Source organism: Aspergillus candidus (genome assembly GCF_002847045.1).
Source record: "Aspergillus candidus strain CBS 102.13 unplaced genomic scaffold BDW47scaffold_8, whole genome shotgun sequence".
Lineage (NCBI taxonomy): Eukaryota > Fungi > Ascomycota > Eurotiomycetes > Eurotiales > Aspergillaceae > Aspergillus > Aspergillus candidus.
Window position 1 is genome coordinate 555,989 of NW_020194013.1, and position 14,766 is coordinate 570,754.

Sequence of the window (14,766 nt, forward strand, 5' to 3'; positions counted from 1 at the left end):
CCACTTCTTTTCCTGTTTATAGTTCTCCTTGCTGTCGCGTTATCATGAGACGCCCTCTCTCGGGTCTATTAGCCCGTCGTTCCTGGGTCTGCCTCCAATGCAGAGCTCACTCGACGTCTCCGAGCGTACGCGCCGGCAGCAAAAAGACCAATCTCCCTAATCTTCCCGCCCGAACTCGATTTGCGCCGTCGCCAACCGGATATCTTCATCTTGGGTCACTTCGCACCGCCCTGTTCAACTACCTGTTGGCCCGACGAACGGGCGGCCAGTTTTTGCTGCGCATCGAGGACACGGACCAGGTGCGCAAGGACACGATCGACCGGGAGACCATGAACGGGGAGCTGATTGGGACTACAGAAACGGACGATCCCCGATGCTGAGCAGAGGCTCTACGATGATCTTCAATGGGCTGGACTGCAGTGGGACGAAGGTGAGAATGGAAGCGCATTTGGATTGTGTGGGGATCGGCCTCGCTGACTTGAGGCCGCTGTGCACCACAGGTCCAAGTATCGGGGGTCCTTACGGCCCTTACAGACAGGTATGGCCGGAAATGTGCCCATCGAATGGTCTGTGTGGACTTGCGCTGACCAGAGTGGACGGTTACATCTAGTCGGAACGGACGGCCCTCTATCGCACCCACGCGCATGACCTGATCAACAACGGCCATGCATACCGATGCTTCTGCTCGGGCGATCGACTCGATACTCTCGCACGACACCGCAGCCAGGCAGGCTTAGCCCCGGGGTACGACAGAACGTGCGCAGATATTTCCGCGGCGGAGTCCGAAGAGCGCGCAAGCAAGGGCGACACGCATGTGGTTCGGTTGAAGGTGGAGGGATACCCAATGTTTGACGACCTAGTGTACGGCAAAACGGGGCAAAACCGATCGCCTAACAAGTTGGATCTGATCGATCGCGTGTACGACGACCCCATCTTGCTCAAATCCGACGGGCACCCGACTTACCACCTCGCCAACGTGGTGGACGACCACCACATGAAGATCACCCATGTGATCCGGGGAACGGTACGTCATCGGGGAACTTCCACAGATCGGGGGCAGGATTCTAACAGCGTTGAAACATAGGAATGGATGCCCTCCACTCCGCTGCACGTCGCACTGTACAACGCGTTCCAATGGACGCCTCCCCGCTTCGGCCATGTTCCCCTGCTGGTCGACCAATCCGGGCAAAAGCTCAGCAAGCGGAATGCCGATATCGACCTGAGCTTCTTCAAAGACCGACAGGGCGTGTTCGCAGCTACTCTGGTGAACTTTGCCGCTCTCCTGGGCTGGTCTCACACCCAGAAGTCAGACGTCTTCAGTCTGGAAGAGCTAGAGCAGATCGTACGTTCATAATCGACCCTATCCATTTCCCGTCAGCTACTAATCTACGACCAGTTCAACCTCAAGATCACCCGAGGCAACACAGTAGTCGCCTTCGAGAAGCTCTGGTTCCTGCAAAAGGCGCACGCCCAGCGATTCGCCGCAACGGGGGGTCCAGAATTCGACGCGATGGTCTCGAAAGTCTCCCAGGTGGTGTCCGACACTTACCCAGCGAAAGAGCTGTATGTCCAGACCTTTTCCCTCCCCACGACATCCCCCCCCCCTCCACCTGCGCCAAAAGCACAGACATCAAGGAATCACAACTGATAAACATCACAGAGCACCCCTCCTCCAATCCCGCTCTCTAAATGAATACATCGCTCCCCTCCTCCGCGCCGACGCAAAATCATACACAACAGCCACCGACTTCGTCACCCGCAACGCCACCTTCTTCACCCCAACCCTAACCCGACCTCCCTACACCTCAACCCTCACCCCCAGCACCAACAACAAGATCCCCCTCTCCACCCTCCACACAGCAGCCGCAGCCCTAATGCTCGTCCCAGAACCCCACTGGACCATCGAAACCCACAAAGCAAACATCACCTCCTACGACGGCTCCTCCGCCCTCGAAGACCAAGACCACCTTCCCCAATCACCCTCTCCTCCCACCACCCCAGAAGACGCATCCAAAGCAAAGAAATCCATCGACAAAACCTTCAAAAAAGAACTCTACCACTACCTCCGCTGGGCCCTCTCAGCAGGCGCCGCGGGGCCAGGCATCCCAGAGACGATGGCCATCCTGGGCCGCAAGGAGTCCCTGCGGAGGTTGCAGGAGGCGCGCGATTTGACGCGCGAGGATGGTGGTGAGCCTGCGAGGAGGGTGAAGAAGGAGGTGGATGTTGGGTCTGCGGAGAGGGCTTTGGGTGGGGATCGCGGGTGGATGGGGTCGCTTGCTGGGGGAGTTTGAGTTTTTGTCTTATTTATCGTCTGTCTGTTGGATAGCTAGCTATTTGTGGGTCTGTCTGTAAAGTATAGGGGTCGGTTATGGTGGTGGGAGTCGTTGTCTCCGCTCTTAGGTAGGTGTGGTTGGAGCTACTGAGCTACTGTACTTGCTATGTGCGCGGTAGTTGGGATAAGTTGAAACCGGCTCATTGTCTGTTGACTGTACATTACTGAAGATATTAACAACATCTACATAGTCATGTCCTACATGATATACGTCTAATCGATTAGGTCGACTAGCAAGTAATCCAAGATAGAACAAGTCAATCATTGATGTCTAATCAACAAACCAGACAACCAGACAACAAATACAACGCTGATACAAACACAAATGGAAAAAGCATGCTATGCGACAAGTAAACAAATCATAAAACAAGGGACCTCATCAAAACGGAAAATGGAACATAAATAACCCGGTGAAACAAGGGAAATGATATCGATCATGGGAAAGGACGAGGGTGGGAGATAGACTCCTTCCACTCATGTCTCTGTTGAAAAAGGCTAGGGGAATTATTCAAACATACAAACAAAAGCATAATACAAGAAGGCAATATGTCTCTTCCAAGCCACTTTGGGATATCCGGGGGACGTCATATCGTCCGTTCGGTTCTCCCTTTCATTTCATCGCCGGAAAGATCCAAGAATCAACACAAGAAAGTTCGGGTCCCGCAAAGAAAGTATCAAAGCCGGAGCTAACATGGTATAATCGCAGATTACAACAAGGGGGAATGGGGAGAAAAAAATGAAAAAATTAAAGTCGTTGTCTGAGCCCGACGATGCGAGTCGCTCATACCTGGGAGATAATGGGACTCAACCATGACCCGAGAGCAGGTTGAGTCGCTAGATTAGGCAGTCCCAAGGTCAATCATAGAATCGTCACAACAGATTGGTCTCGTAATCACGTCCTTCCGGAAGCGCCGCAGGTCCCAAGGAAAACAGAATGAAATAAACGAGAGGCGGTTGGTTGCAAAGCAGTAAACCCTTTTTCTAGTAAGACTCCATCTCATCTGTCCATTCCCCACTGGCCACTCGCATGATATTAGCGCTGCGACTGGCCTGCGGCCCATCGGGACTGACACTGCGAATGCCCCTGGCCTTTTTCCCTGCTAGGGAAAGACCCTGCTGGTCCTCAGGGGCCAGTCGCTTTCCATGGGCGGCGCGCACCTTGGCGTAGTAGACGTCACTAGCATCGGCTTCAGACTCGGACCCGTCGTCGAACGTCTCCCAATTCTCCGACCCCCCATTGGCGGTGTCGATCGTCGAGGAGTTGGAGACCTGTCTGGGGGCTGGGGGCGGGGGTTTATTCTGCAGGTATGGGTTCGGTCGCGGGAACGCTTGCATCGAGTTCAAGGAGAGGGACGAGGCCGACGAGTGCGATGACTGACCGGCAGATCGCTGAGAGAAGATCGAAGAGCTCATAAACGACCGCTGGTTACGATCGTCGTAAACGTCTTCGGGACTGACCGGGCGAACAAAAGTGCTGTTGGATAGGGCACTCGCGCATCGCGGGGGTTCAAAGAGATAGCTGTTGTCCTTCGAATCTGCACCGGTCAATGCGCGCATGCGTGGTGGTGGCGCACGAGTCTTCGCGTTCATTGTACTGGAAGAGTAGGTGCCTGGACCGCCCCGTCGGTCCGGAGAGTTGTTCGCATGGGGAATATTTCCCAGGGGGACCCGACTGGGGATCTTCGATGGAGACTTCGCGCCTCCTCGAGAAGGTCCAATTGTATTGTATTTTGTCGTGGAGCTATGTCCGGTAGGGGTCTTGGTGGCGGAGCGAGGCGGCAGGGGGGCTCTCATGACACTAGCCGGTCGAGCCGGTGGTTGGGCTTTTTGAGCGCTCCCTCTCACACTTCCAGATGCAGCCGACTTGGATCGCGGTGGGGGCTTGGCGATGACTGGAGTGAGGTCGTCCAGATACCTCTCTCCGTGAACCAAGAACGGGCGTCCGAACTCGTCCTCCCACAGCTCCAATTCTTTCCTCAGGTCGGCCTCCACCTTGGGCAGCTCCTTCGCGATTCGCTTTCTCATCTTCTCTTCTCTCAGAAGCTTTCCAGGGTCACGTCTCTCTCCCTTGACTCCGCGTGCCATGAGCCGGGACGCGTCTTGGCTGGAGGTCGCCAAGGCGTCGCGCTCCGAGATGAGGCTCCGGTGTCTATCAATCAGTTGGAGTGTGGGGGCCCGCTGTTCCTTCAGCGCCTCAAGACGAGAGATTTCACCTTCATGTGCCTCGAGCAGGGCGTCGCTGTAAACATCGGAGAAGGCGGGAGTGAAATCAAGCATCTCCTCTTCCGAGAAGTACAAGCTATCCCAGAGCTCTTGAAGTCGGCAGCGCGCATCCTCCACAAACAGGTGCAGGTTCTGTCGCTTCAGCTCATTCAGGCGTGCCAGTTCCTCCTCGAATTCGTTGATGGTCCGGAGACCGCACCCGCGGTTGGCAGACAGGAAAGTCTTTCTATCACAGTCCTCGACACCGAATCGTTCCCAGAGACTTTCCACGGCCATGCGGAGTTCCTTCAGTTTGCGTTCACGGCCCTTCTTCTCGTCCAGAAGCTTTTCGCGTTTGGCCATCAGGTTTGCGAGGTCGGTTTCGTGCAATCCCAGCTGCTCTGGAGACTCGCGGTAGAATTTGACAATGTTGGAGTCGGTCTGGACCTGGGGGGTGCCGAGTTCAGCCCACAGCTTAATGATGTCCTCGCACGTAGTTTGGACAAACTCCAGTCGCCGGTGGTATTCTTCGTAGACTCTGCTGAATTCGCTGTCCAGAGACGTGACGTAGGAGGGGGAAAGGTCAAAGCTGGGCGCGATGGATGACCCGGGTGCCGTGGGAGGCAGATCGATGGTGACAAAAGCGGATTCGAGATGAGAAGAGTATGATTCGAGGGCCTCGACAAGCTCTAAAGAAGGGGTTAGTGGTGGGATCCCGATTGGTTTCACTGCCAGGGCGCTCGAAGCTTACTCCTCACTTGCTCGAAGCGTTCCTTGTGCATTTTGCTGAGTGCGCCATATTTCTCCCGGAGGAAGTTGAGGCACTGATTGAGGGGATATTTAATGCGCAGGTCCGCATCGTTGAGATTATATTGGCCATTAGCCTTCTCGTCAATCAGCGAAGCTTCTAGTTGTCGTATAGCAGTGATGAGCTTTTGCGCTTCTTCGGTCATGACCTGTTTCTCACTGCGACTGTTAGCAGCGGCAGGGGAGAAGGGATTACACCAGACAGGGGCAACCTACTCATCCACGAGCTTGAGGTGGTTGCTAAGCGTTTCCGACAAAGCACTAAAGAGCTGCCACGTCCGTCAGCACCGAGAAGAGCGGCATAGAAGAAGACAAACGAACCTCAGCCTCTCGCGACTCGCGCTCATGATTCGGAACGCCGATATCATCAAAGATTCCATGCAACTCCGAGACAATATTATTGACCTGGGTGGTCAAGTAGCTCGTATCGACCGCCATCGCACTAACAATCGAGACCCCTACGGATCGGCGCGCGCGACGTATGAAAAGCGATTTGTTTACCCACGGTGAAGCTGGGGAATCAGCACAGGAAGGGGGAGATAAACAAGAAGCGACCGGAGGTCATGTAAGACACGCTGGCGACCAAGCCGCCTGTGTGAGGTCGGTGTCAAGACAGGCAAACAAAGCGCAATGCAAATCGCAAGCCTGTCAGCAAACAACAATGAATTGAGTTGGATGATTTACAGCCGATGACAGGTTGACATCTGCGGGAGTAGCGACGGACGAGGCGCAGAATTTATGTATCAACTTTTGAGGTGCAGGTACCAGTAAGGGAGAGGGAGGAGGAAGGAGATAGATCAACAAAGAGTGGAGGAGGAAGAGGGAAGAGTGGATAAGAGGGAGAGAGAGAAAGAGCGCGAGAGGGATTGAGTTGTGTTGATGGGACGAACTCCTCAGGCAGGAAACGGCAGCCGCAAATCGAGATTCGGCCGGCAGGCGCTGGTTTCTCAGGCAACGGATGACTCAGCAGTTCACCGCCAAGTACTGCCAGATTCTGCTTCACCGCATTGTCCTCGATAACCGACTGATATGCTGATAATGACAGCATCGCATCTCACCTTCTTCTCGTTGACACCATCTCCATCACTCCTCCCAACGACTGCTGTATATCTGATCCCTCGTTGGAGAAAAACAGTCGCAATCAGTTATAGATTCCCCATCTACCAACCACCACCATGCAGCAGGCTGCCCAGCAGTCCTGGGGTATGTCCCCCCCCCCCCACTTACACAATCCCCCAAACACCCTATGAAACCATCCCCAAAAGCAACACTAACAGACCAACAGAGTTCGAAAACGCCATCAATCTAATTGACCCCCACCGCGACGCCCTCTACCGCTACAACGAATCAACCCACACTCAACTAAGCAGCACGCGACCATGGTCCAAAGACCCGCAATACTTCAAATCCGTGCGGATCTCCGCCGTCGCACTCCTCAAAATGGTGATGCACGCGCGGTCAGGCGGATCCCTCGAAGTAATGGGTCTGATGCAGGGATACGTGCAGCACGAGACCTTCATCGTAACAGACGCCTTCCGGCTCCCCGTCGAGGGCACCGAGACGCGGGTCAACGCGCAGGACGAAGCCAACGAGTACATGGTGTCGTATCTGCAGGCGTGCCGAGACTCGGGCCGCATGGAGAACGCCGTCGGGTGGTACCACAGTCACCCTGGGTACGGGTGCTGGCTGTCGGGCATTGACGTGTCGACGCAGGATATGCAGCAGATGGGGGGTCCGTTCGTGGCGGTCGTGATCGATCCCGAGCGGACTATCTCCGCGGGGAAGGTCGACATCGGTGCGTTCCGCACGTTTCCCAAGGACTATATGCCTCCTTCCTCCTCCAAGGAGGGACAGGGTCAGGACGGCGAGGGCGCCGGCGACGCCGACGGCGGAGACGACTACCAGGCCGTGCCGCTGAGCAAGGCCGAGGATTTCGGCGCGCACGCGTCACATTACTACAGTCTCGACGTATCATACTACAAGAGCTCGCTAGACGCCGAGCTACTATCGCTACTGTGGAACAAGTACTGGGTAGCGACGCTAAGCCAGAGCCCGCTGTTCACGACGCGCGACTACGGCAGCAAGCAGATGATGGATCTGAGCCAGAAGGTCCGGCGCGCGACGCGGGGCATCGAGAATAGCGCTTCGCGCGGCGGAGGACCCTCGACCGTTAAGGATCCGCAGCTGGAGAAGGTCGTGCGGGATGGACAGCGGATTGTCTCCGAGGAGGTTAAGGGGTTGTTGGCGGCGGATGTGAAGATGAAGTTGTTCCAGGGGATTGGGGAGGATAGCCGCGCGGAGACGTAGCTGGTGGATTCGTGCTTTAGCTGTGAAACGACGAGATGACTTCTTTTTATTTTTTGCTAGGTGTCTTCCCCTGCGGTAGGGTCAGCCTGTCGTAGAGCATAGTCCACCTACTTGGCTTAAGAGCTAACACACCCTGGTGGGCTTTCCAGGCAGGGCCCAACACCCAAGTAGGACTACTATACATAGACAACGACCATCGATCAACCTACAAATCGGACCAATTACGGAGTCAAGGCACGTCCACGCTATGAATAAACCAATCCCTCCCTTCGAAACCACATAAAAACAACATCAAAATCACTAGCATTTCTATACACCAAGCTGGTCCAAACCAGATCCATACAAGACTAGATCAGATCACATCATCAAAACCAAACACTATATAACACTATCCAGTATCGTCATAGATCATTATGCAACCGTAGATACAGTAAAAGGAACGCTCACAAAAGGGTGGAAGATATGATAAGCACTGTGTAAAAGTAATAGGAGATGACATCAAATGTAGTGCTGTTTCTCTCTTTTTGTACAAAGTAGACTGGCGTTGCCACTGTACAGGGGTGAAGTAGTTTGTGCAGATATATAGGATGTCGGAAGGAGCGACGTAAGAAAAGGGAGAAACTTGTCGGGGTCGTAGATAAAGGAGATTATAGTCGTCGAGATGGGAAAAGAGAGGAAGAGACTGATGCCATTCGGCCCGTCCGCTGTAACGTATCCATCACATGCAATGAGCTTTGTCGTGCGTCGCTCGAGCCCCAATACAAAAGCTCTCGGTCGGTCGGTGTAAGCCCCTTCTTTCATTGCCCTGCGCAGCACTTGCTGGCCTGCAGGGGTTCCCATAAAGAGAACAATTTGCAGGGGTTTCCATAAAGAGAACAATTTCGAATGAGAATTTGTCTCCAACCACCTGCAAGGTACAAACGGGCCCTCTGCACGTCCAGAAAGTGAGACGTAAGAGGTTTCACAGCATGGACGACCGTTACCAAATCCGTGAGTCGTCCGAGGAGCCCCTAACGTAATTGGGCCCGATTTGGACGTCTCGAATGCCGATCTCGACGATCTGCATGGCACAGGTCCAAGGAACAGGATCGATCGTTGTCTGTCATACGACGATCGACGGGCTGATTTTAACGGTAGACCCAGGTTTCCACCTAAGCGCCGTCATGCTAGGGGCCCGATAAGGGCACCGTGTTGCCCGTTTCACCCTGCACCGGCCGTTGATTGCCCCGCGGGCGCCTTCGAGCCCGATCGTTTCCGTGCATCTCGGTTTGCCGCGAGGGGGTCTGGCGGTCAAAGTCGGCTCGCGCGTCATAATGTGCATCAAATGCAACCTCGACAGGGATTGTCTGCCGTGTCACATGATAGCCCCGACGGAGAAAGTCGGGCAGTGGGGGCGTGTGGGTCGCTTTACAGGAAACCCGATTCAGAAAGCAGTCTACGTGCAGGAGACAGAAGCGGTTAGTCCTCAATCAATCAAAATTCCTCCGAGATTCAATATGTCTCGACAACAGAGAAACAAAGAGATAAAGAAGAGGGCGGGCTATCGGTGGAACGCGGCGGAATCGCCGGCCGACCGAGAAAACAGTTGAAAGGAACTGAATGAAAGAAAAGGGAAAAAGGTGAGAAAGAAAAAAATAAGCAATCTGGATCATCGCGACGACAGGACCAGGCTCGCGAAAGTCAAGGTACTCATCTCTCTACCGGAAATAGCATACCTCGCAATCTTTTCGTCTTCCCTCTCTCTGGGCTCTACTTCCAAGCTCCGATCGTACATGTTGTGGACATCTCCGGCTGCCTGCAAGTTGCTGAGGATGTAGTCCTGTAATTCCGGAACTGGCTGAAGAAGATACGGCACGTTCTGATATTGTTGGATGTCACGGATGACCTCGGCGGTCTTGGCGCGCTTGTTGAAGTTGATCAGCTCCGACGGCGTGAGCGATGGGATACCGTCTTCAATGAATGTCAAGTCGGTCAGATAAACACCTAAGACGGAAAGAGGAGTCATTAGTTTCTCGATCAAACTAGGGATCGACTAGGATATATGTTATATCGGCCATAACAGCATACCGAAGAATGGGATACAGGGCGGATTCGCCAGATGCAACGTCTCACGATACTCGCCAAAGTTCTTGGTGCTGGCCATGAGCCGGCGCATCTGCTCGAGAATGGCAGACGTGCGTCCACTGACTTGAGCCCATGTCCGACCCAGGCGATGAATCGGTGCCGTTCCCAAAGCTGAGATGATAGAGGTAAGGGTGGAGTAATTGTTGAAACTCCGGCATTTCTAGGAGTCCATCGGTTAGCAGTGAGTCATCTACCATCGGAAGCGAAAGCAGGATAGAGAAAGGGAACATACATCTGCCACGTTCACAAAGTGTTTGATAACCACCACACGCTTCTTGACATCGGACTGGACGAGGATCATCTCGGCCACCCAGTTAGTCAATTGGTTCGAATGCAGAATCAGGGCCTTGACGTTCGACGCCGGCTCGGGCTCCCCTGGCGCAACCTTCTTTTGCCACGTCTTATTCAGGCATTCGGTGGGTCGGATCTTGGAGTACAGGCGCGACTCAATGATCGTCAGCTGGCGAGCGAACTCGGTCGGGTCGATGTCGAGGAACTTCAATTTCTTCATGTTCTTCGGGATGATGGGGGTCGGAGCCGCGGTCGCCTGCGTGGGAACCAGCCGCTTGGCGGTGGTGTCCTGGCCCCGGATACGCTGCTCGACGACGGTCAGGAGCTGGGGAGAACCCGGCGTCTTGGTGGTGGCGATCGAATCTCGGGTAAAGGAATGGACCCGGTCGAGGAGTTGCATGTTGGTCTCATCGCTCGGCTCCATCCAAAAGTGCTCGAACCAGCTCTTCAGGATGTTGACGACACGGAATCGAATGGGCTTCTGCTTCCGGTCCACCCACATCTGCATCTCGTCCGGGTTCAAGCCAAACGGCGGCTGGATGTTGAATCGCTGGGTGAGCATCTCGAAGAGCTCCGAGGCCGTAGTGAAGGAACGGTAGGTCAGGAGGAAGGTGTTGTTGAACGAGGCGTCCAGCTTGTCATGTCGGGTCAAGTGCTCCACCAGACCACCCAGGGTGCCACATTTCAGGGTCGGCACGTCGTTCTTGGTGTCGTAGAACACCTCGCCTTCGTGGTCCATCTTCAGGTACCAGGGTGTCTCCTCGGGCTCGCGCACGGGTTCCCGGATCGGTTCCCGGGTGATGGCCGTCGGCGGGGCCTGCCCGAAGAACCGCTGTGCCTTGTTCATGTTGCGTCGCACCTTATCCGATGGCGGCTCGGGGGAGAAGGACGAGGGCAATCCCATCGGGCCGTTGCCGGATTTCGATTCCCCGCGGCCGTGCTGGGCCTTGGGTCCCTCGGGATTGTCACCCAAGCGGCTGTCGCTGCGCAAGACGGTCGCCGGTTCGGGGATCTGCTCCAGGAGGAGCGAGAGCGAGAACCCGATCTGGGAGACGTAATTCTCCAGCTGACGGGCCACGCCGCGGACGGCGTTCAGGCGGTCGTCCAGCGAGTCGCCCCGCAGTTCGGCCCACTCATCACCCAGAGGAGCCGCGATCGCTTGACAGCTCAGCACAAAGTCACCGATCGCATCGTACACCCGTTGTTTCTGCAGGCCGAAATCGACCAGCTGCGGGTTCTGGAAGCTGGTCCCCAGCGGAGCCAGGTTGACCGACTCCACGGCCGAGACCCACGGACGGTATTGTTCGACGACTTTGATGGCGGCCGCCGAGACGGAGTCGCCAATCTCCCGGTGGGTCATGGCGGTGACGATCTTCTTCTGGTTGAGGGTCAAGCGCTCCTCTAGGCGACGGATGCTGCCCACGAGGGCCTTCCGGAGCACGTCAATATGGTCCAAGACGGCGAGGTCGAGGGGCGTGGACGGCTCGGCGCGGGAGTCCTCGGGGTCCTGGTCCAAGAACGAGGTCGGGCCTGAGCCGTTTAGCGACACGCCGTTGCTCTGCCAGCAACCGCCCGCGAAACTACCCATCACGAAGCCGGGGACCACGCGGTGGATCGCCTCGCCGCGCTGCTTCCGCGCGACATCCACATATCCGTAGACGCCATGCATCACGCCATCTGCTTCCTGCAGGCACTTGTGGGCGGAGTCCGGGCCGGGCCAGTCGGCCGCGGCGATGTGAGACGACAGCACCAGCTTGGAGAACTTGGACATCATATCCCGGAAGTGAGGGTACAGAGCCTTGTTCGTGGAGATGATGGACGGGTTCCCCGAGTGGTTGTCGGTGGTGTCGGACCCCGCGGCCAGTAGCATGCGCAAGTGGTCGGAAATATCTTCCGCCTTCCGGACATACTCGGAGCGGTCGCCGCTCAACAGCGTCTGGCGATACGCTTCGATCGCATGGTGCATATTGTCCACGAGCAACGGCCAGGTCAGGGGGGTGGAGGCCGCATCGTCCACAAAATGGGAGGGAACCTCGGAGGAGACGGAGGGCCGGTGGTAGGTTTCGGAGAGCGAGGTGGTGCTGTTGCTGGGGCCATGGGAGGCGTAAATCTTGGGCTGGCTGCGATTCGAGTGGTGGCCCGTAGCCTTGGCCATCGTCGACGGGGGGTGCAGGGAGTCCATGGACGTTGCGGGCGATACGCCATCCATGAACGACTGCCGCCGGCGGGACATGGAATCGTGAGAGGCCACCATCAAAGACTCCCCCTCAGCCTCGGACGCCGACCCGTCGTACTCGTCCTCGTCACGCTCGAAGCCGCGAGCCATCAGCTCGGGCGGGGGCCGGGTCTGGTCGGGCACGAAGAAATGATTGCGATCGTAGGGGCCGGTCTCATTCGCGGCCGGGTTTTCGAAGGGCAATTCCATGGTGCTGTAGCCGGTGAGAGTGTTGAAGTAGAACAACCGTCCGTCGGGGGTGGCCTGCGGGATCCAGAAGGCGGCCTCCTCCTGCTCCTTCGGGGCAACGGTCCCCTCAATGGGGAGGATGGGAGCCGAATCGCGCGGGTTGCCCACCGAGTCCACCTCGTCATCGTCGTGTCCGTCGTCATAAGCCTCGCCGGCCCCGGAGTCGGCACTAGCGTGTCCATCGCCCATCTCGTGAAGGTCGAGCGGAATGTGATCCTGCAGTTCGCTGGGGTCATCGATAACGGCACAGTAATTACTCGGGAACCAGCCCCGAATGTTGTTGTTAATGACACCGTCCCACCATCCGGTCTCGAGCTGATTGAGCACCTGGATCACATCGCCTCGACGAAAGCTCAGACTAGTCGGGTCGTCGGCATCGTAGTCGTACATGGCCCGCACGAACAGCGCCGGGGCGGGTTCGGGGCTGGGCGTGTAGCGCCCACCGGTCGTCAAGACCATGGGCGATTGGTGTCGTTGGGGGGATTGATCGACCGCAAAACCGTTCTGGTGCATGGAGAGGCTATCGCCCCGACTGCGGCTCCGCAGAGCGCCCGTAGGATTGGCGGCCGCGTGGTCGTCGTTGTACTCGACCGCGGTCGCAAAAGGTGTGGATTTAGCCGCCATCGCGGACCCGTCAGCGGGTGAAGACTCGGCCACACCGATCTCGTACATGGGGGTATTGAGCGATATGGAAATCCGCTCCCTTGCTGTTGGTGAATGAATCTTTTGGGGTTTCTCTCCAGGGACAAAAGGATCGTAATTCAATGGGAGGAAATAATACACGAATGACGGGCGTCCCCTGCGAGTGATGGGCTGAAAGCAACTCAAGAGAGCGCGTTGTTCATGACTAGAGAGACCAGTACTTTACCACAGACGGTAAGGATGTCGAGTGAAACCATGCGAAACCGAAATAAAAGGAGAGGAAGGAAGAAAAGACGTGTGGTTGACGATCGGGGGTAGAGAGTCGGAGGATTGGGGTGGTTGAGGAGGAGGAGGGGGAACGAATTGTGCGGGTTCAAGAAGCGGGCGGGCGGCGGAGAAGGAGGAGAGAGATAAAGTCCAGTTGCAGTATTAGGGGGTTCAGGCTCCCTTATGTGGGTGGCAGGGGCGAGTACGCGATCAGTACTGGTGTGAATTCAAAGCGGTGGCAACAAAACACGAGATCCTGTCGGACACAAAAAATGTCTTGTTATTTAGTGGATAGAGATATAAGGTTCAAATATCATCTAAACAAGATTTCATATGAAGTCAAGAATGAACAAGAGTCATGGGGAAAGGAGAGGGAAAAAGGAAGGGAAGAAGGAGTTTTATGAAAGAAGGTCAGTTATCCCGTACGTATCATACAATACATGTGGTATTACACTAACCAGACCCGGTTAGATTACACTCACGGGCCCGGGCTCCATCATGACTGGTATTAAATTGATGGTTGATGGTGGTATCGATAGTATCTGTCGGGTTTCTAATTTGTTACCGTATCCTGTCAATACCATATTGTGATTATATTCTGATTCCCTCTTCGCACGTCTTACTCTTGGCTATCATGATACAACAAACAAGAGCAAATAATAGATACTCCGTATGTACTCCGTATATATTGTAAATATATCAAATGACAATTATACAGGGATCCGGATGATGTCTATGACACACCCCATATAGTGATCTCCAGGGGTTCAGCGTTCACTTAGCCTGTCAGTTCTGCTGAAACTCCCGGACGGAGAAGACTCCAATGAGAGAGAATACAGAAGACATAACTGCCACTAGGGCCCCCGGCCCGTTTCCGTTCAAGTCATCTAGCTGATGTAAATGTGGATGTGCCAGTGGCCACCAGTAGGGTAAACTAAAACCAAAACTAAAACCAAAGACTCGAAACTAGAAACTAAAAAACATGCGCGTTGACCATCTTACTACTTGGAGTTATCGGGACACGCTACGATATAGACCGGGAACTAAAGAACTGGTGTGGAGTAGACGCTATACTAGGGGGAGGACGGGAGGCGTCTCTGACTCTTTGGCATGGCATGGGCACAACGGGCACCGTCACCGTCACCGTCACCGTCACCGTCACCGTCACCGTGGCGCTGTAGTTCAAATTCAGTAGCAATCAAATGGATTGACTACTTCTTTTCTTCCTCTTCGTACTCACCTTCTTTTTATTTCTTTCTATGAATAAGATAAACTCTTCAGACAAATAGGTACAGAAGAACGAGAATCAATCCCGAGTCTCGACCTCGAC

The 14,766-nt window shown here is 55.1% G+C and overlaps 4 protein-coding genes across 4 annotated transcripts; 2 read left to right on the top strand and 2 right to left on the bottom strand.

The window, feature by feature from the left end:
• Positions 1-44: 44 nt before the first annotated feature.
• BDW47DRAFT_115946 (glutamate--tRNA ligase MSE1) lies at positions 45-2,291 on the top strand (the record flags this gene model as incomplete). Its single annotated transcript, XM_024814859.1, has 8 exons — positions 45-299; positions 358-430; positions 501-538; positions 611-1,024; positions 1,085-1,342; positions 1,397-1,563; positions 1,661-1,751; positions 1,836-2,291. The coding sequence occupies 8 exons, from the start codon at positions 45-47 to the stop codon at positions 2,289-2,291; spliced, it is 1,752 nt and encodes a 583-aa protein (XP_024674612.1).
• A 299-nt stretch (positions 2,292-2,590) lies between these two features.
• On the bottom strand, positions 2,591-6,205 carry BDW47DRAFT_101406 (putative microtubule associated protein (Ase1)). The gene is made up of 4 exons (XM_024811651.1): positions 5,663-6,205; positions 5,558-5,610; positions 5,286-5,500; positions 2,591-5,223 (listed from the first exon to the last, which is right to left on the bottom strand). The coding sequence occupies exons 1-4, from the start codon at positions 5,777-5,779 to the stop codon at positions 3,314-3,316; spliced, it is 2,295 nt and encodes a 764-aa protein (XP_024674613.1). The 5' UTR covers positions 5,780-6,205; the 3' UTR covers positions 2,591-3,313.
• Positions 6,206-6,405: 200 nt separating this feature from the next.
• On the top strand, positions 6,406-7,897 carry BDW47DRAFT_89327 (Mov34/MPN/PAD-1 family protein). Its single transcript, XM_024820150.1, has 2 exons — positions 6,406-6,544; positions 6,627-7,897. The coding sequence occupies exons 1-2, from the start codon at positions 6,517-6,519 to the stop codon at positions 7,646-7,648; spliced, it is 1,050 nt and encodes a 349-aa protein (XP_024674614.1). The 5' UTR covers positions 6,406-6,516; the 3' UTR covers positions 7,649-7,897.
• A 1,191-nt stretch (positions 7,898-9,088) lies between these two features.
• BDW47DRAFT_89332 (putative cell division control protein Cdc25) lies at positions 9,089-13,777 on the bottom strand. The gene is made up of 4 exons (XM_024820151.1): positions 10,005-13,777; positions 9,716-9,932; positions 9,364-9,631; positions 9,089-9,243 (listed from the first exon to the last, which is right to left on the bottom strand). Exons 1-4 carry the CDS (start codon positions 13,197-13,199, stop codon positions 9,189-9,191), a joined length of 3,735 nt encoding a protein of 1,244 aa, XP_024674615.1. The 5' UTR covers positions 13,200-13,777; the 3' UTR covers positions 9,089-9,188.
• Positions 13,778-14,766: the final 989 nt, after the last annotated feature.